The 24,860-nt window shown below is 41.3% G+C and overlaps 1 protein-coding gene across 1 annotated transcript in view; it reads right to left on the bottom strand.

Moving 5' to 3' along the window:
• Positions 1–6,128: 6,128 nt before the first annotated feature.
• Positions 6,129–24,860, bottom strand: part of tox3 (TOX high mobility group box family member 3) — a 40,553-nt gene continuing 21,821 nt past the window's right edge. The window contains exons 2-7 of the mRNA XM_046032800.1: positions 23,697–23,762; positions 15,800–16,051; positions 9,275–9,538; positions 8,945–9,175; positions 8,639–8,719; positions 6,129–8,540 (exon numbers count right to left, since the gene is read on the bottom strand). Coding sequence (XP_045888756.1) covers positions 7,683–8,540; positions 8,639–8,719; positions 8,945–9,175; positions 9,275–9,538; positions 15,800–16,051; positions 23,697–23,762 — 1,752 coding nt within the window. The 3' untranslated portion in view covers positions 6,129–7,682. The remainder of the gene's footprint in view (positions 8,541–8,638; positions 8,720–8,944; positions 9,176–9,274; positions 9,539–15,799; positions 16,052–23,696; positions 23,763–24,860) is intronic.

Raw genomic sequence — 24,860 nt, 5'->3', positions numbered from 1 at the left:
TCAGTTTGGCAGACAAATCACCTCTAATGGCGTGAGGCTGGAGCCTGTCTTCTGTCCTGTCTCTCCCCTCTTCATTACAAGTCTACTGTACACTGTCCAGGCATCCACGCAGCCAGTTAAGCTGCTCGGCAAAGTTCATAGCTCAGGACGTGACCTTAAAGAGCAGCTGTCCGCTCATTTTTACATTTATTTCATTTTTAGTTCTCTGTTCAAGGTAGCTTAAAATGGTGTCACAAACAAAGAGGCCATCATGTGCAGCCAGCTGAAAATGTGTTCAGTTATTTGTTAGGCAAATTAACTGATCAACTGCCACAGGAGCATCTGTTTATAAATAAAAGCTCTGCCTATGAAATCTCTCACAGCATCGAGGCCCAGCCCAGAGATTTGCATGTTTCATAGTCAAATTGGTTAAAATTACATTTGCAAATCATCTGTAGCTCTTATTATGCTGAGTTTCCCGAGCTTCTGGATATTCAGGTAATGTCACTTAGGTTTGAAAATCACATCGCAGAAACATGAAGAATTGATTTTAAGCTGCTTTGCTGTCCTGTCCTGTCTGAAGATTCTCACGCAAATTCTGTTGCGTTGTAGCTTCAAAACAAACCATCTGGTACTGTGAGGTTGAGGAGTTATTTTAATGTTATGAATTATGCCAAAATGCAATTAGATCCAGTTCTGTTCATAGTCAGCATAAGGTATGATAAGATAAAATTTAATTATCCCCATGGGGACAATGGGTAAGATCATTTACTCATCCCTCCCTCTTCCTCTTCTTCTTCTTCTTCTTCTTCCTCCATTTCAACTGTTCCTCCTCAGACTGCTGTTTAATCACTGTATTGTGTATTTAGGTGCATTTGAGTTCCTGTCGGCTTGTATATGACTGTCGTGACACTTCTGTGGGGCTCAAACGGTGGTTTTATAGCTCACCGTCTGCATGGGCAGCTGAGGTCTGGAGGCATGCAAGCTGTTCGGTCTTTCACCTTTGCTCAGGGCCCCTCCCCCAGGTCAGCGGCCATACATCAGATCAAACTAGACCTCACAGGGTCGAGGAACTGGTGCCAATCATCTCACATAAAGCATAAGGCAGAGTGGGCAGAAGATATAAGCTTTGCTGAAGCAATGCTACATGTATTTCTGCATTTATTTCAGTCCATGTTTGTTTTTATTTTTCCCATTTGTGAATTATAATTTCATATTTTATGTATACAGTGCTTTAACATATATGGACTTGCGTAAAATATAGTAGGGCTGAAATAAAGTCGAAGTAAATATTTACTGACGTCGTCTATGATAGGTAACCAGCGGTGGAAGTACTGTACTTAAGTACAAATTTGAGGTTACTTTTCTCGAGTATTTCAGTTTTATACTGCATTATTTATTTCACAGCTGCTTGTGAATTTGCAGATCAGCAATTTACACACAAAACATCTACATATAAATGTATCAATTCGTAGAATATGATACATTTTTATTCTTACAATAAAACAATGTTTATGTCAATGCATCAACAATAATAGACTCATTATAAAATGTAGAATGATAATCTGAAAGTGCCAATGTTTCTGCAAAATTAGTACTTTTAGTACTTTAACTTTGTAGATAAAACGTCTCTACTTTTACATAAGTAAAAATTTTAATGCTAAAGTTTTACTTAAGTAAAGGAGTATTTTTATATTATGGTATTACTGCATTACAGTACTTAAGCAAAGCTACTGAGTACTTCTACCCCTGTCAGACACTGTCAGACACTGTCAGACAACCTGTTGGCATTACAAGGTTACTATATATATATATAAATAGGTATATATATATATATATATATATATATAGTAACCTTTTAATGCCAACAGCTATGCACAGTACAAAGAAAAATAAGTATACTGTTCCTGGATGGTCTGTGTGTATCCATCCCAGCATCTGCATGCACTTCAGACTACAGTCATACACTGTATGGAGACTCTATGGCTCATTTTCCTCTGCTGCTGCACCCTGAGGATTGACTGTGTAAAAGAATCATCCTCAGCTTGAATCTATTATCACCCGATCCTGGATTGTTTCGAGTCTGCCAGTCCCACGGACTGAACGCCTCATGTTTAACCCTTTCCCTGTCTCTCTCCTGCACGGCATCCTATTTACCTGACTACCACCAAAAGTAAATGTTTTCCTTCACCCTCTCCAATTAGTCATTTTTGGTGTGTAACTTGTCTCTAACCTTTTCCTAGCCCCTTTTGTTTGGCTTTTGTTTGGCAACAGCTGTTATCATGGATTTCTTTTTTTTTCTTTTTTTTTTTTTGGTCAGCTGTGATTGCTCTGGGCAAAACAGAAGCAGATGGTGTTTTGCTATGCATGAATGGAGCGTTAGAGGAGTTGGACTGAATAGGCCAAGTTTTGAATGGTGTCTACACAGCACCTGCCTCTTGTAGCAGCAGGGACATCCTAGTGGCATGATCTGTCTTGGCTTTGCTGCCATCGTAAGGGATAAAAGAAAGAAACAGAGGGGGAACCTTGTTGGGTACCGTCCATATTTATTGATTTTCCTGCAAGTGGTGGCATAATATGGTGTACAGTCAGTTTGAGTTAATTGGATGTGACACAGCGTGCACATGTAATATATCACTCCAGTCTCCTGGTACACTTTATCAGTTTTGTTGCCATAGAAACATGTTGGCTCTGTAATAGCCTATATTAACAGGCTAAGTAAGTTGCAATAAAAGGCAATTTCAGAGTTGGGATCCTCTGCTGAACACAGAGCCTATAAAATACTGATGAAATAAATCTGAAAGTGGCAGTAGGGGGAGGGCGAGCTAGAATTTACATTCTTAAACCAAACAAGTCCAAATAAAAAGAGACTGCTATCGTTTCCATGCAATGCAGGGACATCTGTCAACCTCTGGGGCATGATGATCTGTCACAATAAAGAAAGCTTTCTCAAATCACTGACAGCTTGCTGTGCAATTTTTATTTTTTTTTTAGAGCGACTGTATAACTCAACAGAGAATAAATGCTCCAGATGCATTTGGTCCTCTAAATACTGACAATGCACAATAACGAACTGAGTGAACCATAATAATCTGAAACAAACCAGCTCCTGTTATTGTAATAGTGACAACTGCTTCCAATAAACAGTTTTTCTTTAGATGTTTATTCCCTGACCTTTATGACATTGACAGCAGGATAAAGTTGGTTAGTTTATCTGCCCTCATTCTGGCTTGTGCTCAACTGCACAACACACATTAAAATATATAGCCCATAAACAGCATTGGCATGAGCATGAAAAGCATTTGAGTTTGTGATTATCTAATGACTCTTGAGACCTTTTAAAGCAATCATAAGGCAGGTGGTTTCATCTGAAAGAAATGAGCAGTCCTTTTCCTTCATTGGGTGTGTTGCAAAATTCAGATGTGGTGTTTTAACATTACAGCAGATCCATGTCAATCCTCTGATATTGATTACATACTGGTAACTCTGGTAATATTACATATAACTGGAGTATGGATTCTTACAGTGTTTGGTTTTCTGCATAAGGTTGTATCACAGTTGTGATAGTGTGGCGGTTCACAGGCTGACAGAGGTCAAAAGACTGGCAGATCAGACTTGCCATAACACAATTCAACAAAAGAGGAGGATAAGCCTAATGGCTGACTCACTGCATCACCAAGGCAACATCATTGTGTAGAAATCCAAGGATGGAAAATGTGTGTATGTGTGAGTTTGCATGTTGCATGTGCACTCTTGTGGCTGGGAAAGACAGAACAAGATGAAACAATATGTAATTATTTGTGCATATTTTCTACAGAATAGCACATTTGTATTTATTGTAGGTATTGTTATTGTATGATCTGTCTTTATTCATCAAATTAGAATTAGTTAAATAAATCAACTGATCAAATCAATGATAAATATAATTAAATTCAAAGATTTAGATAAGATCATCAGAAATATATACCATAATATTTATACTAGCCTCCCTGAATTCTATTAACTTTGCTCAGAGGCACCATCTATGGCACTCCTTTAGTCTGGCAGGTCAAAAGTTCTCTAAACAAATGTTTCTATTGGTCAGGGATGTCAACAGTCCAGCCAGCCAACAGAGCAGCCAACTGCCCCCCAAACAAAGGTCACTATTCATCTCAGAGGTCAATAGTTCTCTCCCTGAAGCTCATCATTGCAAGGTCAAGAATTCCTTTACCATAGTCAGCCATTTGACTGGAGGCCTACTTTCTCCCTTTAAACAAGGTTTGGCATTGGACTTGTAGGGTCAACTGTCTGTGCACTTCCCTTGGACTAAGTCTTGTCAGAAAAACTGGCCTGTTTTTGCTTTTATTTCTTAAGGAGACAAACATTTTGGTGTCAGAGCAGAGTGGCAGGTCCTACATCTGTGACCAGACAGTCCAGACTGTGAGACTGGCTGCAGCGTGTGTCTGATGGTCAGATGGTCAGTGTCAGCAGGGCTTTTGTTATGCTCACATTGTATCTGTGCGATGAACGGGAAAACAACAAAAGAGCAAAATAAATCATTAAAATACAGAAGCCCTTAGCTTCCACATCTGACTCCTTAGTCATCCTCGCCACAGTGCCAAGCAACTGACCTCAGTGGGGAGGCGGAGGACAATTAGGTCACCTCATGATTGCATTACTCAAATGACATATTAATGTCACAGTGCCTTTTATGCATTTCATCAGTGTTTGTTAATGATGAGGACAGAAAGAAAGAAGAGCATGGATGATATTGATTGCTCCATGCTTCTATGATCGTATCACATTGCACTCTGAAAAAAAATAAAATTTACCTTGCAGATACAACAGACAAAGTCTACAGCATTAAGCTGCTAAAATTTATTTATTCACCTATTCAAATGAAAATAATCCCCATTATAGGAAGGAGCAGTGTATTATCCTTGTAAATTATGCGTGTGTGTGCATAGCACTGTTTTGAAAATATCTGTAACCTTTTTATTGCAGAGTCCCATAACTCCAACCCTGGCTGTGAGATATTTGTACACACAGTGACCGCAGTACTGAGGGGTTATGGAATAACAAGGAGCTCCATGCATTATTAATGGGCTCTGCTGTGAATCTGTTCAGAATAATAACGGCGATTTCCCAGAGCCTCATTACTGTGTGTTTTTAAACCATGTGTTTGGTATCCATGGACACCCGCTCTCACATTCTCCTCTTCTCCCCCTGCGTTAAGATTCAGGTCATGCACGGCACTTGCTGTTTTTAATTTTCATTTCATCATAAGCACTTTAAGACTGTTGCCAGTGCTTATTTGCAGTTTTCCTGCAGACCTCTTCACTCGGGCTTCTGACAGGACAGATGCTGCAATTAATCACGGCAGAGAAATGGGCATCGTTTCCATACCGAGCTGAAGAGCCGATCACCGCAGCAGCAGCAGCAGGGCCTCGGCCCACATTACAGATGCTTTCCTAAAACTAGCTAATTGAAAACTAACTAAAATGTGAAAATTCTATCAAGCCGCTATCACAGAAGCACAGGAACAGATTCTCTCTCCTAATTTGTAACTAACATTAACCCATGTTTAAAATGTCTCAACTGCCTTTGGAGGAAAAAAAAAGGCCCTTCTCAGGGCCAGTGGATTCACAGGCTATTGTGAAGATATGATAATTATTGTTTGCCTGCCTTCCCTCCCCCGCTCACCATATTATTCAAGGGAGCTCAGCAAACCCCTGGGGATGTCTTGGAAATGAAGCGATTTTAAAGGGAGTAAGAAAGAAGCAGAATCCAATGCACTGGTGTGTGAGAAGGGGACTGTTATTGAGACAAGTACCAGTTACATGCTGACCTTGTCCAGTATCAACACTGTTTTGTTGTTTGTTTTTTTACACATAGTTACAATGGACTTCCATTCAAATCACTGAGAAACAGCACACACTATAATAATGCCAACATGAATGCTCATATACCCCTGCAAAGTATTTTTCTCTTATAGAATTACTCCATAGAAAACATACAAATTTATTTTTCAATACGTCATAAAGAACTGAGTGCTATGAATATTTATCAGTGTATTTATTTTCAATAGCTAACAAGGACACGTGGAGAAATACCTCATTGAAATTATGGCCGATATAACTTTTTGAAATAAAACCATTCCTGCAAATAAATATTTGTGATTGATAGTTTAATTTTGAACAGAGACACAAAGAAATATATAATACTTCATACAAAATTATGGCTACTATCATATTAGTGATGGAATGTCTCTGGATTCGTCATCATGGCCGAGCAAAAACTCAAACATTAAATTACTTTTCCTATTGTGAGCTGAAAACAACTTTTCAAGAATTCCATACCAATATGAATTTATTCTATGGATAGTTGTCAAAAGCAGTTGGTTTGTAAGCAAAATACAAACAAAATTAATTGCTGCTATTGTAACTCATAAAAAAGTATAAAAGAGCAGAAATGCACTATGTGATATAGCAATCCACAGGTCGTTTAACAATGTTTTAATTAAAGCCTCACATATTAAAACTTTACAACAGGTGATATGAAAAATGTACAACATTTTCTTTTTTTTCTTCCCCAGGGACTTCTGTACAGCTGGCAAAAATACCTCCGATGCCTTTTCAGTTGGCTTTGGCAGTGCAACAAACTGGCTCTGCTAGTTTTCTTTTCCTTTTTTAAAACAATGACGGTATCAAGGAGCAGAGTAAAAATACATCAATCCCCAAACCATCTGCCCTGATCCGGAAATTTACCATAAAATATCCCCTTTGTTACACAAAATAAAAACATAATTTAATTGTTAAACATCTGAAGTAAAAACAAATAGATTAGAGAAGATTTTTTTGGGGGGGTGCCAGTTAAAAGCTTTTGGAGGATTGATTACTGAATAAAGGAGGTCTCATGTCTCCCCACTATACAAAACATGTACAGCAGATTACAGCTACAGTTTGATGATGTGATGCCATAAATGATTTATGGTAGTTTCTGTCTCAGTCTGTTCAGTCGTTCATCCACAGATGAGATTATTTTCAGTTCCTCCTATTCTTCAAGACATTGTCTGCCTTTGTGACGTGGTTTCAAAGTGTTCAAATACCACTGGGCCTCCAGCGTGTGATGATTTGATCAACCATTTCCTGCACACTATTGTTGAACAGTTACATCTGCGAGAATGATGGGTGAAAGAGAAAGGTTGGAGTAAAGAAAGTCTCGCTATATACTGGCCAGTGTGGGAACAAAGACTGATGTGTTGGTTACTGGTTTCCAGCAAGGACCCAGTGAGTCATTCAGTCCAGGCAAAAGCTGATAGAAATCCTTTATCTTGAAATGCATTCAAAATGTCCTTTTGCTGCACTGAACTGACAACTCTGGCCTCATAAATAAAGCTTTAATGTTAAATAAAACAGCGAAAGACACACCGTCTTTCAACATATTGTGTGCCCGGTCAGTTTAAATTGACAACTGAAAGACCTCACAAATAAACAAATAAACACTCACTAACAGGCTTCTGTCATAGCTAAGCATATGACGGAAAAAACCCAGTTGACATGTTTACCTCCTGTACACGCGTGTGCATATCCGTCTATAACAATGGACAAGTTCTTTGTATAACATTCTAAATCTTACACACTTCTTAAGTGCAACTTAGAAAAGCAACGTGGAATGATGCTTTTATTCTATTCCTGTTCTTTGAGATAGGATTTCCATTTGGCTCAGTAAATGCTGACCTGGGACATGACCTGGGCATGGGCCTGGGCCTGGATTTGGGAGGGGTGTGGTTGCTGCTGTGGGGCCGGCTGGGGGCTGCCGAGCGATGCGGAGCCTCCCACTGAATGGGGTGTACCAGGAGAGTGCTGGGGTGGGGAACACTGGGACTGGTGTTGTTGCTGCTGCTGCTGTTGTTGTTGTTGCTGCTGCTGCTGCTGCTGCTGCTGCTGGAGATGTTGAATCTGTTGATGATGCAGCTGATGCTGCAACTGCATGTGCTGCAGTTGCATGTGCTGCTGCTGCTGTTGCTGTTGTTGTTGTTGCTGCTGCTGCTGCTGTTGCTGCTGCTGCATGTGGTGCTGCTGCAGCTGTTGCTGGAGGTGGTGTTGGAAATGCTGATGCTGCATCTGCTGCTGGATCTGCTGGTGATGCATCTGCTGCTGCTGCATCTGATGGTGCTGGAGGTGTTGCTGCATCTGCTGCTGCTGCTGGAGCTGCTGCATCGCATGCTGCTGCACCGGCTGCATGGGTGGGCTCATTTGAGACACCGCTGTGGACTGGGCACCCGCCACCATGCCACCTCCAGCACCCATCTGGCCGAGCATCTGCGGTGGCATCCCGGAGGACATGTTCGGGTGGGAGACTGTAACTGAGGTCACGATCTGACTGCCCCCTAGTCTCATCTGCAGAGGTTTTGGGGCAATGGCCCGTGGTAGGGCTTGTTGGAGGGCCTGGGAAGCTGATGACATGGAGGGGTGCTGGTTGAGGGGTGAAGGCAGCACCAGGCCTGGGGATAGGCTGGTGGAGGCCAAGGTCTGCTGTACTGAGCGGATAGTCTGGGCCTCAGCTGACTCTGCTGCAGCCTGGATGGAGAAAAAATATCAACACCTGATTGGTTTCTAGACCTCAAATTGCTCACAGTCACACATTTTGCATTCGAAAAGAAGAAACAGTTTCTCACCTTGGAAACCAAGCTTGCACGGTATGCGGCGAGGGCTTTTAAATATTCTTTTTTGGCCGCTTCTGTTTTGCTTTTGTAAACCTGTGACGACACAAAGGTACGTGTGAATGGACAAATACAGCTTCTTTTTAAAGAGAGATAATCCCTATCATCTAAACAATACAAGTACATTGCACAGATCACATACTGTTTGTACATTTGCTTCCTGCCTGAAACTGGATCTATGATGATTTAACGTTCTGTATCTACAGGTAACTACTCCAGATGACATCTCTAACCAGTCTGAATAATCACACTTTCTAGTACCTGCTTCTGCTCCTCTCCCAGACCATCCCACATGGAGGCCACAATCTTGGACACCTCTCCAAAGGTGGCATTGGGATTCTGCCCCTTAATAGCAGCCTGGGTGTCTCTAAAGAACAGGGCATAAGCAGACACTGGCTTCTGAGGCTCATTGGGATCCTTCTTCTTCTTCTTCTTAGGAGTCTTGGGCTTCTTTGTGGGATCTATGGGGGCTGGTCGCTTCTCTCCAATGACCTGCAATAAACACAATGATTGACATAAATAAGTTTTCCTTTCCATCCCTATAAATTACCATTTAAGACTGCAATCTAAATGATCCCTAACTTTGCTCACCCTGTTGCCCTCGTCCTGATCGTCTTCGTTGATGGAGCTGGAGGGAGATGGCGTGGCGGACTTGCTGGCAGGCGGTGATGGGGAAGTATGTGTGATGTTTGGCCCGGCCATGTTTAGGCTCAGCTGTGCGTTGAGCTGGGATTGGTTGATGGTGGTCAGCTGATTCCGTGATATCATCCCATTGGGGCTGTTCATGCTGATGATGGACTTCATCACCATGGCTGGGTTGGGCGGGTACTGGCGAAGATGGCCTGGTCCAACATTCTGTGAAGAGATCGATACAAAAGCAAAACGGTCTTGTTAAGAAATCAAATTTAATATTTTATTGATACCTTTCCCTCTGCTTTCATGCTTCTCTTAAGGTTCTGGCTGCATAGACTTACACCTCATTTTATCCAGCTCAAAGATATCTCTGTATTCACTATGACACCCTGCTGCCCAGTGTACGAAGCAGTATCTCTTTACCAGAGAGGAAATCGGGTCATTGGATTCTGTGGATTGTTATGTGGCAGATCGCATGTCATAATGTCCTGGGTCTTAAATGTCTCTATTACAGGCCATGATAAATTATCTTGACACCCGAGGAGCCAACTTTATAAGCCAGTAATAGTTGGCTACACTGCTCAGTTGATTCATTTCAAAACTCTTGTATGGAAATCTGTGGCACAGCTTTTGACTGCCCCAGTCCCTGGAGGGGAACAGTGGACTCAGTTCCCCACGCTCTGGTACATAACTTCAAATGCCACAATAAAAAGACTGTTCGAGTCGCAGTTTGCAGGCATGCACCTACATGTCGGTTTAGTTTGAGGTGGCCACAAGCCTTACTTTAAGGTTATAAAGAGGCACCTTTCATAGAGCATGGTTGACTGCCAAAGAGTGGAAGTAAATACTATATAATCAACTCCATAAATCAACTGGCTGAAGGTATGAAGCCTAAGAGCTTTGGACAGGTCCCCTACCTTCTACCATCCAGGCTATAATGTAATAACGTTTTCAAAATCTCTCTCACTTTCTTTCCTGGTAAAACACTTTGTTTTTGAGAAGGTGTCAGCAACATGTTTGCATTGATTGTGGTGAGGATGAAATTACAAGGACTGCCAGCTCCCCAGAGAGAAGACTGATCAGAGAGCCAGCTGAGCTGACATGGAACAGCGGAGGGGACGTGAACACAACAGAAAAGGTGATTTGTTCTCCCTGGGTACATCCATCTGGTATTCAGCAGCACAAACCCAATCTCTCCCTACATCAACACATCATAAACCCACACACCTGGCTTTATTGAAAGAACCTTATGAAAGCCTGTCTTCAAAAACAATATTGTAACACCATTTCAGACAGAAACATATTGGATATACAATGCATTTCTTTCTCGTATGCCATGTCTACTGCTTATCATAAATGCAATCTAAGAAGAGAGAGCGGATTTATATTTACATGTACGAGGACGTTTCTGCAGAGGGGGAGGCAAAAGGTGGGGAAGAAATTGAAGACATATTGTTGTGATTCTTCAAATACCGGAGATTTCAGTTTGCTCGCAAATAAAAGCTGCAATAAACAAGCCTGTGACCAAATGACTGATTTACATATCTGCAACCCGCCATGTTCCAAGTGCTATTGTCATCTTCATTACTGAGAACACGATGGCTCGCAGTTTGCTCTCTGCTCGCTGCGAACATCAAAGACGCACACACTGAGCTCATTAGTCGTGGCCATCTGTATAATAACGCTTTTGCCCACTCCCAGTGATGCAGTTTTGACTTAGAGCAATGGCCCATTCTGCCATTTGCTTGGAATATGATGATTTCTTGTAAATGGCCTTTAAATGTTGTGCATAAAAAATAAGAAAAATGCATTGATGACCTCAGGTAAACACTTAACCGTGTCACAGCCAGCCTGCTGAATGTCTTATTTTATCACATATTATAGCAATAACTGGAGCAGCAGACATTTAGCTTTTCGCACTGCGCGTTGACAGTTACGTCAGTGACGCAGCAGCATTAGCACATGTCTGATTAAAATGAAAAGATAACAGCTAATAACAGACTAGTGAAAAAAATCTTCTTAAGTAACAGTTGCCTTGATTGTGAATATGAATTTGGTACTAGGATGTTTATTTACATCCCTCGACCTTCTCATTTGCATTTTGATTGCAGTATTGTAAGCAGACATCTAACTAGATATTTTCATCATCTTCATAAATCTGCAAATAAATCCTTATCTTGAGTACACAGTGGCCAGATGTGCCCTCCCTAGTCAGGTGTGTGTGTGTGTGTGTGTGTGTGTGTGTGTGTGTGTGTGTCTCTAGGTGTGCTGTCTCGTGTTTGTACCTCAAACAGTGATCAGCTTAAATCTACTCCCTAATCAATAAAGTTTTTTTTTTTAATGTTAATTCATTGTGTAATATTCGCCATTGTGTTCCTGTTAATGTGAAAGCTGAAAAGTCTGGCAACATTATGATGCTGTCCACAATATTCTGCAAAAAGAAGAAAAAATAGCTTGGTTTGTACATTATTGTGGACCTCATCCACACATAACATAGTAAGCACTCCACATAGAGCCAAATAAAGCATTCTGAAAACCAGTAGATGAGAAAAAAAAATAAACAACTATCGACAATGTGCGAAAGCCCTTTCCACAATAAACACAGGCCAATAAACACAGCAGCTGGATTCAAAATGCAACATCATGCATTCACTAAGTGATAAAAATCTCAACACTGATGTCAATGAAAGCAGGCTCCAGTCTGTTCTTAAAGATATTGGAAATCAGAATTTGGGGAGAATGTATGAACAGTGGCACCATGTACTGAGCTGTAACAGGCTGAAAAGAATGTTAACAAGTTCAATTTCCATTCAATCAATGCCAGAGCTCTTGGAAATGTTCCATGGCAGGAGAGGGGTAAAATCATCTATATGGTAATTATAAGGATGAATCCCCCAGTAACTTTCGCCAGCATGAAAGGTCAGTCCTATTAAAGATAGTTTATCAGTGCTCTGCACATATTCCTTTACTCGGCTTCTAAACGGGTACATCATTTTATTTTTCCCCCCTCCATTTTCAGCAACCTGCTGAAGTCTGTGCTTAAGCCAAATGAGAAAAATGGAATTTTGAATGCCGGTAAAGGCTATAATAGCATGAAGATAAATTGTTTTTCTTTCCCCTGCCCTGTCTCAGTCAAACACACTTCTCTGTCCTCCTCTCTCTGTGCAAACTCAGTCTATCCATCTCCCCAACCTCTAACCCCCACTTAAAAACAAATCTCTCCCCCGTTCTCCCCCCACCCCCCTGACTGTGAGGCCAGTAGGTTCCCTCCCCTTGGTCTGGTACAGCCACTGACCCATACCGCCTTCCGCCATTTCTCCTGATGCATTATGGGTATTTAAAACTTGTCCAACATGACATCATTTCATTTTGAGAGCTGCCTGAGAAAAGTAAATTACAGAATCAATCATGCAGAAGGTCAAGCTGAGACTTCATTACAAGTATTGCATGCCTGCATGAATATCTTTCATTTCTGACTGACCCAATATGTCACAATAGCTGTCTGTCGAGGGAGAAAAGAAAAAAGAAACGGAGCGAGAAAAAAAAATCCACTCTCTTAAATTGATGTACAACTCATGTCAGTGCTTCTTGGCTTGGAAGGGAGATAAGAGGAAAGTGTAGAAAAACATGCTTTCTGCAACAGTGCTCACATTTTCCATTTAATTCGGGACATAGTGGTTTTTGACCAGTCAAAACCAAGGGTATTATACTCACTGGCAATCTACACAATATCAAGGCATATCAAATCATGTAAACAACAAACAACAAATGGTTTTTCAGCCTCACTTTCATCTTGCATGTGGTCAAAACACATCTTGTATTCGATATTAGCATGTCCTTGCTAATGGCATGTGAAAGAGCTAGTTGGAAATGAAAAATATAATGCACAGCTACATAGTGGTAAACGTAAGAATACAGCAGGGCTTCTATCTCCTAAATATTGATTTTAACATCTAATACTGCTACTTGACTACTGTAGGTTTCCAATCCAATCATGGAGGACATTTCAGTGCATGCTTACATGTGTCAGGAAAAATCTAAAATGTGGTGAAGGCACCAGGTGTTTTTTGAAATAGAACCCAGAGACCCTCGCTGTGCTGCAGGGAGAGAATCGAGAAGAAATTGTGAATAAAGCAATACTGGCAGCTCTAACTCCAGTACTATTTGGCACTATTGAGATTCAATCACAAATCAGGAGGACACATGCTGGGAGACAAAAATGAGAGTCAGAAGCTTGTTAGGAGAGCAGATTAAATAAATAATGACTTCAGATTCAAGGCTTGCCAGGCACATTGCGGCTGAGAAAATGTATTTCTCTTTGTAGAAGCCCGGCATCTGTGGCCAATTTGCAAGACATACGCTGAACATTATGGGGAGAGGAATTAGCAGAACACTTGGCAATGCAATGACATGGAAGAAGCTTTTGAAAATAGCCCAGGTATATTCACTGGTTGAGTTTCTCATTAGGTTCTGATAAGAGACAGGCTTTCACACACACACACACACACACACACACACTAAATATTCTCCACCAGTAAGCCAGTTTACAAAAAGAAAACCAAGAAGAGTGTTTGGGAAATGTGAGCATGGTGGTTTGATGAAAAATGTAATTGCAATAGTGCATGGCTTATTTGTTTGCCCCTGCAGCCATAACAAATAACACAGAATGTAATCATGTATATAAGGTTGTCATTCCTTTTATCAGTGTGCTGACAAAATGACAAAACACCCCTCATAGGGCCTTCGTAAATCATTGTCTCTGTATATAGAATGCACTGCAAACAGTGCTGTTACTTATCTCATTTAAAAGTTGTGTTCGCTTTTCAAGGCAAAGATAAAACCATAGATGAATAGAATTTCAATAGGCACAAGACTTTTGGGGATCAATCCCATTTACAGGAAAAATGAAGGGCCACCACGAGCCTTCCTGCGGTACAATGTGCGATGACTGATAACGAGTGAGTAGTGTGCTGACGACAATGCCACGAGGCAGGGAGCAAAAACCCACATTCTGCCCTCAGTTTTTAATAGAGTCTCCGCACAATCAGAGACATGAGCCATGCAAATGGTGTTAAAGAGGAATAATGTTTGAGAATCAAATCTAATCCTCCAGCAAGTCGTGAGAACAGTCAGGAATGTAATTGTGTCAAGGTTCCGTTTCTTCCAGATGTAGAAAGCTTAACTGACCATGAAATGAAAATTCTTTAGGCAAAAGCCTTCTGGGGCTCACTTACTGTATGCAGTATGCAGTGAGATATTTTAAAAGCTGCAATTATTTTACATGCCAGAAGCACGGAAGCAGGAAAAAGAGCTGTAAAATGTTATAGCCCCCTTCCCATATGGAATGTAAATAAATATCTGTGATATCAGTGTGATTCAACAAATTTGCTGGAGAGAAGGGAGGAGAGGGGTCTAAAACACATAATGTATTCACACAGTCATAATGACCATGACACCTCTTCTCAATGCAATGCATTTTGTGGTTCACAAAGCAAATTCAGCATCAACATCATCATCTCTCCAGTCATGCCTTTGTCCTTTCATTTCTTCTCTCCTAAATGAATCTTCCATTTCTGTACCAGGCCTGTAAGACAACTAGTCAGCCGGTGACATTTCCATTTTTCCTCCTAAATGCTTCTATGATTGTGGCATTTGAAAATGCCTTTCCATCCCAAGACAACAATCTTACAATCTATAGTGCATAACAGTATCAACATAAAAAGAGTGATTTCTTCATCTACTGTTCCATAGTTTGGCCATTCGTATCATAGGAAAGGAGCTTCAGCTAAAAATATTTTCATCCAGTCTTTTCTTTAAGGGTAATTCTGTACAACACAAAGACAAAGCTGATTCTAAACTCCAAAACAATATGTGTATTTTCTGAAGACCTTGTGTGACATTGGACAGAAGCATGCATTTACAGCACAAAAAAAAGGCTTCTGGAGGCAACATGAATTAAATATGACCATGTGAAACTGTGGCACTTTTGGGTCCCATTTTCACTGTCCTTCTGGGGCTGAATGCGCTTTGTACTCCAACACCTGTGATCTATTCACATCTGCTCACCTTACAAAAGGGGCATCATCCAAACTCTGTGTGCTTAAAAAAAAAAAAACCCTCCTCACAGTAAGAAACATAATATCATGACATTTACTCAATGTGATCATATACCTCCTGTGTTGTAAACAAGGCCAGATGCTGTTGCCAGATGCACTGACAACAGGAGGCGTACAAAAACTGTAAAGGTGACATTTCGGCTTATTTAAGGACTACGTGCTTTTGATATCATTAAATCATATCTTTTAGTTTGGATTCACCATCAGAAACCACATCTAGAACTGCAGCTACAAGTAGGACACATACTGGAGAAGCGCTAGTGCAAGATTTCTGTGTGTTGACAGAGGAGGATAACATTTTTCTAATTGCAGAAAATAAACAGACTTCTTGATTTACTAGTGGTGTATATGCATAGCCAGTGCTCACCATCCGTTGGCCGTTGTTGACAGACAACCCTTCCTGGTCCATCATGTTGCGTGAGATGGTAATAGAGGGCAGATCCAGGCTCTGAGGGGGGAACTGAGGGATTAAGTGACCCCTGTGCAGAGCTGGGGGCTCTGGCATTGTTGGGAAAGGTGAGTCCACTTCCGATAGACCCAGACCAGACTCCGTCTCAGGTGGAGGTGTGATGGGAGGAATCTCAAACTCCTCGTCTCCCAAGCTGGGTGTATGAAAAGTCTGCAAGAAGGTGGAAGGAAGAGGAAAATCATGAAATCCAACAACACAACAGCCAGGAAGCATTCGCTGAGGTGGGCCTTATCTAACATGCCGGAAGGAAACCTTCAGGGATTAAATCAGACAACTTTGTTTAAGAGAGGGAGTGTTTTAGCAGAGTGGTAATACACTTGTCTGTAAGTGCACTAAGATGTAACATTTCCTAAACCTATTAAAGTCCACTTTGAGGAAAAAAGGCGAATGTGGAAGAAGACGTCAAAAGCAAAAATATCAAGCAGCAATCACGGGAGAGAGAGGATACATGATAAAAGCCCTTAATCTTTGGGATGGAAGATGTTGGGTTGAAGTGCAGTGAAAATACACGTCACAGGGAGATGGATTTAAAGAACATTTTCAAAGATTATTACGCTTGGCCAGAAGTGTTTCTTTTTGTTCCCCTTGCCTGCACCCTTAAATCTGCTCATCAAACAGCCTAATCCTTCTGCCTTTCGAATTAAAGCTTTTGGTCACACTTAATTTGCTTATGTGCCTTCTTGGAGATGGGACTGTTCACCTACTTGGGTCTTGTTTTCATCTGCACATTGCATTAAGTTACTCTCCGGAAAGCCAATATATTCAGATCCTCACAATGACCACGCTGCCGGTCCACACAGCACAGGGCCAAACAGCATGCTGTCTGAGGTGCTGGGCTTGGCTGCTCTTGCTAAGTTAGTAAAAGCCTCTTCAAAGCATGGGTCTCCTGCTAAAAGTGACATGATATTAACTGCTAAGACTTGGCATGCTGCTTGAAAGCATAGTGGCAGAGTGCTAAACTTGGGTTAAACTCCAAGCATTGTTGGATGTGTTGGGCAACATTTGAAATGAAACAAGAAGAAGCCAGCTCTGCATCAAGAAGCTACTGGGCAACACAAAACATAAGTGCTTCAGGTTGATTTTAAACACCACTTTCTTGGCCACTGGTCACTCTTACAGTTTAAAACCTGCCCCAGCAACCTAATCAGCCTCATCTTAGCATGAAAACAATAGGCCTGGAGGCTGAAAACGGGAGTAAATAGGCATTCATACCAATTGGAACAGGCACAGATGAGTCTACAGCATACAGTTTCACCTTTACACACACCTGCATTTCATTTTCAACAGGACTGTATGAGTCCTGGAGATGATCATGTCTCACTTTTTTGAGGTAAACCCAGCTCTCTTTGAAAGGGGAGCTGGTTTTCCTCACATTTTTGTTGGCTCACTTTTAACCAAATGTGACAACATTACAGCATTTAGTCACATAGTAGTTAAGCATCATCATGTGGCTTTTCCCATAGGAATCAATCTCCTACCCCTATAGAGGTGAAGTTCTACTAACCTCAAACCTACAAACCTGATATTAAGAGCTGCGTGACCTGCCAGCAGAGCTAACTATGGTCAACAACAAAGCAACAACCAGGCATGTCTTCCCTGTCTTCGTCGGCTCTGTCTGTCTCCTGTATGGGATAGAATAACAGAAGGGAGACAACGGAGGGAATATGCCAACAGAGCCCTTGATTAGGGAGTATTAATGTTCCCCTTGCTTGCTTTAGCACACAGACACTTGAAACTAATTCATTGCCTACTCAGGGCAGCTGTCTTGACAAGCACTGATGAATTCCAGTGGCAGATGCAGCTAATAGAGTTTTCATTCCTTCCTTTTCTGTCTCTCTTTGTGCTCCCTATCACTGTTTCACTTTTCAGAGCTTGTTTCACAGAGAGAATCAGTTCTCCTTTCAGAAGGAGCTAAGGTCATATTCATCACAGCCCTGGCCTCTGGCTCGCAGAGTGCAGAATAAATCACGAGCACCTTCAGTAGGAACCATTTACTCTGAGTCCTCTGCTGTCATATGCCATATGCTTCGTTCCACTCACAAACCTCTGGAAGTTAGTTCACAATAATGCCTGCTCAACGGCATGCGAATCAAAACAGTGTTTATTATAAAAAAAAAAATATAAAAACAAAGTCATGAGTCATAGACAAAATGTTCCAGTGGCACATGCAAAGTATCAGAGATTGTGAATCATCACGCACGGTCTTGATTCATCTTTTTCAACGTCCTCTGTGGAGCAGGGTCAATCTCCACACCAGCCTTGAGATGTATGGTCCCAGTCTCATCTGTATCATATCATGTGGCAATATGAAAACACTGACACACTATTATAATCTCTCTGACAGAAAAGTATCAGCCCTGTCTTGCCTTGTCCAGTACACTCTGATGTGTACATGCTGTGATACTTTAGCCACATTTATCCACATAACCCCTTGCAGGAATGCTTTTGAAGAACATTTCACTTCCATTTTTTTTTTTTGCTCTTGCTCTACTATGGATACTATTTGCTGTTGTAAGTAGGTTTCCTGTGGTGTTACTTTGCATACGGTAAACCAGGGCAGAACTATATAGGTCACTGGATCCTATAGGTTGGTGCATTGTGGCCTGAATTACAGAGCCAACCTAGAGATTTGAGATGCCAAAGAAGAAGGTTGGCTGAGGTGAGCTCCACATTTGTAGGAGAGCAGCACAAGCATGACTATGACCTTTAAGCAAAACATAGACATGTACTTGTAGGAGAGGAATGCTAGTGTTTAGTGTCTGCTAAACAGAATGGGAGTAGAGGATAGGGGGGAAAAAGAATCTTGGTGTGGTGGAGGGAAAATAGAGCAAGATCAGTATCAAAGACTATGCTTGTGTGCATCGCCTCTCTTTGTTAATGATGATACAAATTAACATCTGCACCAGGGGCACTGATAATGGAGACATGGCGTTTGTGTCTCATTAGGGGGGGTATGGAAGATGTCAGCTGTCTGCGAAGAAAAAGCCCTCTCCCCGGGGACAAGGTGCCAGATTTTACTGGAACCCACAGAGTGTTACAATGTTGCACACTGTCTAGTGTCATTGCACATAAAGCCAGTCTAATTCTGCATCAGGAGCAGCTTAGGGGGCTCAGATCGGAGATTAAGAGATGCACAATCCACTTTCTTTGCATCACCAGCCTGATTATCCATTTAAATTGTTCTGAAAGGCTCAGCAGAGCCAAGTGCCAAGCAAGAGGCTGGCTTGGGATGTGCAGGCATGTACATGTTAAATGGTGGGCAAGGGAGAGCACAACACAGAGAGAGAGAGAGAGAGAAGAGAGGGAGCAAGAGTAGTGTGTGTGTGTGTGTGTGTGTGTGTGTGTGTGTGTGTGTGTGTGCGCGTGGGGGTGTGCCTTTCAATTGGCAGCCTAAGGGTCCAGTGGAAGGAGGGCAGAGCAGGGCTTGTAACCGAGAGGCCTGATATACCCAGCATGGACATCCTGAGCAGGTGTGTGGTAAATGTCCAGTCCTCAGTGCCTATGCTAAACCTGAACCAAACTATGCTGTACTGCTAAATATTATATAGATAGAAAATATATAGATATATAGATAAGATATATAGAAAAAGAGTGGGCTTTATCTAGTATGTAGTGATAAACAATTAACACTTAATAAATTATAATAATCAGAATTACTTACTTACTACAATAATTAGGCGCATTCAATAGATGGGTAAAATGTTGTACTGTTATTGGTGCAGAGACAAAATGCCATGTCAAAATTAGACTAAAATCCAAGACGTGGGGCCCTATTTAAACAATATATAGCACATGGTCTAAAGTTCAAGGCACAAGTGCATTTAGGGCGTGTCCAACTCCACTTTTGCTGGTTAAACAGTGCATAATCTGGGTGCAAAGTAAGGCTTAAAAGGGTTGTATTTAGTCTCTTAATTAATCATAGGTTTTGGCCGTAACATGAATTAAACCAAATCAGACTATCATCTCAAATCCCCTTTAAAAGCCCGGCACATTGCTATTTGAATGGTGGATAAATGGCAAATTATCAAGTGATAAAAAAGTGTGTGCAGACTGGCAGCAGAGAGAAAGAGAGAGAGAGCTCATGTGGGTTAGCGAGAGAGAGGGAGCAGGTGAGTATGGAAGCAAGTGCATGAACTAGACTGCAGATTGGAGTCTCTGTTATATTTACTCATGTAACGTCTGTATCCTCAATGCCCTGCAGTACTATAAACTATGATGAACTGGTCTTGGGCAACATCACTATCTTCCAGGTGATAATTTATGTGTTTTATTTAATGATTTAGCCTGTGTTTAATGATTACAAAGGCTGCTGTCAGTAATGTCACCGAAAATATTGTGCAACATTTATGCAGCAAAGTTTAGTTATAAAGTTAACAGTACAGAGAAAACAGAATTAAACTTTTAGCTTTTGAAATATGTTTTTCGACAAAGCTCAGGATTGATCAAGAATAAATTGGGGTTACCGGACTAAATAACTCGGAATCATAACGTCTCTTAAAGTGATGCTAAAGATGAGTTGTTTAGTGCATACTAAAAATACGTGGTAATTATTTTTAGTCAAATTATGCATGATGCATTTTAGGTTTGGGGTTTGGACCAACTGAACAATATTGCCATCCTTTGAGTGACTACATAGAGTCTACAAAATCTTTTGTTAAACTGTATATATGTTGCTTTATATAAAAATACACATCTATATAACAAGTTAAACACTAAAACAATGTTAACAACAATAGAAACATATAGGAAGGTGACTATGTGATGCGTATCAGTGAATTTCCCCTTCCGATGTTTTATCCTTGTGCTCTTTCAATATTAGGACAAAGAGCAAGAAGAAGCTTTTCAGGCAATATTCCCAGGCCTTCAATAAACATAGTAATGCAATACACAGATGCAATAACCAAGACTTGTTAAAGGCAGCAGCATGCAATTACTGCATATAATAGGCCCCAGAATCAATAGAGGCAGGATTGAGGATCCAGTTTCAAATATCTAGACAGGCAGAGTGCAGCTACTCAAATGACAACATCAACCATGGCACCCCTAATCAACATTATTTCAAATTTGGATCATTTGTAGTCCATTTCTACATATTTATAGTTCATTACATGTCCCTAATTTGATTGGGAAAGTAAAATGATACATCTGAGTGGAACACAATCTCAGTGTACAGTATCCTCTTCCCTAAGGGAAGCAGTCAAGCTTTCCCTGCTAGGATGTATGCTTTACCAGGCACAGCAAGGTCATCTTATCTCATTGTCAAAGTGCATAATGTAAATGATACATTGGCCATCTACACAGCAAACACAGGTCTGCTGTTCTGTAGTAGGCACATTCTGCCTCGTGCACAATACATACTGGATGCAATTTCAAATATACAGCGTGTGTTGAGCAGACAAATAGCAGCTGGATGTAAACAGCTTTACATTTAGCTTTAAGGTATTTGCGGTAGTGTTTGTCAACAACAATCTGCTCTGACCCAAGAGTGAAAGCCCTGACAACAACAGTGGTAAAGATAAATCACCAAAGACAATGAACTGTAATACTGTATATTAAAGTGAAACTTTATTCTTCCTCTTATTGATGAAACATGTACTTCATATGCAATTAAACACTCGTTATCTGCTAATGTTAGCAAACTTTAGATAGGTGCTGCTTATGCATTACTGTCTGACAAATGCTGACTTTATGACTATTTGTGTTGCGGTTACACTACTGTTTTAGCATCCATCTCAAAACATTCAGGGCCACAGTGGCAGCTGTTAGCAACTGTTACATAGTCTCACTTTAAATCATTGTAATTTCTTCATGTAAAACAACAGGTGGTTGGAGAAAGAAGCAAAGCTGTCGACTGCGTCATTACTCAAGCAGGCAAATTTCACCAGGTTGAAGCTAAGCACTATTGCGAACTTACATACTGTCTTATATTTAGGAACAACATGGAAATTAATATTGTGGGCAAATAGTAAACACGTTACAGTAAGTGATGTTTCTAAGAGATGCATTTTAAAGTTTTAAACAGCACAACATTGTTTCACACACACACACACACACACACACACAATGGGTTAAAAAGCTAATGATAGCATTTTCCAGATCTAACTTGAGAAAGAGATATAGCGCCACCAAAAAGTAGGAGTGAATCTTCATAAACTACATAAAGGGTGCATCAATAACCCTCTGGTGTGATTTTAAAACAATAGCTAACCAAATGTAGTGGCATAAATTTAGCCTTGCTGTCAAAGTTAGCTGTTCATCATAATGGAGACTTCCTTTCCCACTGTAACCTCAGCCCAAGGCAGACACATTAAGTAGATTAATATAGCATTACAGTGGAGATAGTGTGAAGCCTCAAAACTCCAAGTGGAAGTCACATAAATCTTAGTTTAGTTCAGGTTGCAACAAACAATGCTTTGGACACTCCATCGCTTGAAAGGAAAAATCTTTGCTTAAGACTTCTTCTTCTCCTCTTTCTCTCTCTACTAAGCACAATACCATCTGTGCCCTAACACTGGAAACAGTTGTTCCTTTTGATAGAAATGCAAATGAGCTGGGCTGTTTTTATCAAAGAGACCAACCCCCCCCCAAGCCCATCCCCCCTATCCCTACCATGGTGGGCCCTCACAGCTGGGGGCCAAACGCTCTTCATGTAGCTTGTGTTGGCGTGGCCCCCGCTGCAGTGGGCCTTAGCAGCCAGTGGATACAGAGGATGCGCCCACTCAGCGTAAATGTGGGGGAAAATTAAACTTCTTCCATAACAGTCTGTGGCTTTGTGAAGCGGCCACTTTACGAACACGAGGTCACACGCTCAAAGCACTTCTGTGTAGCTGCCTGAGCTTGAATGTCACAGTTGCATCCCAACTGCCTAAGTGACGTGAACGAAAACAATAAGGTTAACAATGACATCGAACTCAGTATTTTGGAGCTGTGTAATGATGCTTCGCTGTGGGTTTTGAGGCCAGATCAATCTCCCCTGCTAAACTGGATGAGATTGGCCCGTTTGAACCACAGAGGATGTTGGGTATTTTTGGTGCACTTGTCTCTAATGACAGGGCAGTGGAGTGGGTGGAGGGGGAATAGAACGGGTAAATTTAGCACACTGTTAGGACTACTATGGCTCAGAGAGGCGGTTATATACCTCCAGAGCAACAACTATTCCCTTCTTTCTTTTAATGCAACAGTACAGTACACAGACTTCGTCCAGCAGCTCCACAGACTCAGATTGTTGGTGACGTTTCACTTTTTCCAGCAGAGAGTGGCTTTAACAGTGACAGAACTATAGAATCTCTCTGGGCTCCTTCATTACGTCTTTGAACAGAGGAAGGAAAAGGGTGTTTATATCCTCAGCTTTCTGGCATATCACTTTATCTTACAGAGAGCATCCAAAACAGTCACATCACACCCGCTCTCAGAAGTCACTATGAGGCAATATAAGGTGAGCGTAGCTCATCTTTCTGTAAGTTTCTTGTCTCGTGTGGGTCTCAGGACTGCCGGTGTTTGAGCAGCCAGCATTCCAGGCAATAAAATAATGTTGCTTATGAAAGATGGAGAAATTCAAATAGGAATTTGGAAATGCTTTGGAGGGCTTTGCTGTGTGAAATATAGGGCTTTACTGTTGCCAACTTTGCCCAACTATACGGAGAAATATTTAAAAAAGAGCAGTATCATTTATATACATGATACCTATGAAAAGGCCTAACTAAATGTACCAAGTAAAACAACAAGAAAGACAAATTTGCTCCACTGTACTTCGCCACATTCGCATTGGAATTTTAATCTGCAGAAGTATACTCACATCACCAGCAGCGAGCAGGGCACCGTTCGCCTCCGCCATGTTCATGTAGTTGTTGTTATTCTGGAACTGCAAATGAAGACAAAAAACACAATGAGCCAACTAGTGTCTAGATAACATCCAGTGCAACTCGAGCTCTCCCCTTTCATAACGGACACCTGTCACTCAAACAGATTGTCACACTTGGCTCTGAATGTTTACACACAGAGTTAACCCCTCTCTCAACGTGCACGAGCGCATTCTGCCACTCTGCCATTATTGTGACATGACGAGAGGCATGCGAGAGGCCCAGGCCAATTCAAACCGGGGTAATGAGAATCTGCGGTGGCTATTCAACTCTTATGGGATGGCAATTAAGGATATGTTTGCATCACAAAGCCAAGTATCAAGATGCGGTGGCAGGTCATTAACTTCAAATAAACTATAGGAGAGGAGTGATACTGAGGGGAAATAAGGAGGTGGAGAGTGTTCTTAATATGGGTACATATGAGTACATATTTCGTTAATGGGAGCTGGCTATTACTATTTATTTTGCTACATGATGTTGACATTTATCTATTCTCAGGAATAAACTGATTTCAACATAAAAGTTTTCTGGATCCATCCTATTTTAGTGCAACAAATAACAGTGTATTCTACTCAAGCATTCACCTGTTAATATAAGAGTTGACATCAGAGTAATAACACAGTAACCAGTGGTGACAAAACTGTGAGTGGCACACTGTAAAGACCCATTAGTATTTAAGACAGTTGATAAGCTATTAAAACCCTGTACTTTGGTAAGAAATAACTTGTTTTCAAAACATAGCCCCCCCCCCCACACACACACTCACATAGCCTGCTGGCAAAATGGCAGCCACTTCCTTTCTTTGGAGACACAACCACACTGACAGGTAGGAACAATGGGACATAGAATGAAGAATTATGGGCTAGCAGCTGGGCCCAGGAGCACAATGCACCTCTCTGTGAGTGCAAAACCCAGCCTACACAGCACGGAGGAGAAAGAATCACAGCGCGTTTGTGTCTTCATGAGGTTCCACTGAGAACATACTTTCAACAAAGCTCTGCAGTAATCTCTTTTGTGTGTTTATTACAAAGTCACTCTCTTAAAACATTATGAGACGAAGAATTCCAATAGATGGAAGGGGGGGGGGGGGGGGGGGGGGG

Source organism: Micropterus dolomieu, linkage group LG20 (genome assembly GCF_021292245.1).
Source record: "Micropterus dolomieu isolate WLL.071019.BEF.003 ecotype Adirondacks linkage group LG20, ASM2129224v1, whole genome shotgun sequence".
Taxonomy (NCBI): Eukaryota; Metazoa; Chordata; class Actinopteri; order Centrarchiformes; family Centrarchidae; genus Micropterus; species Micropterus dolomieu.
This window is presented reverse-complemented; position numbering and strand designations above follow the sequence as displayed.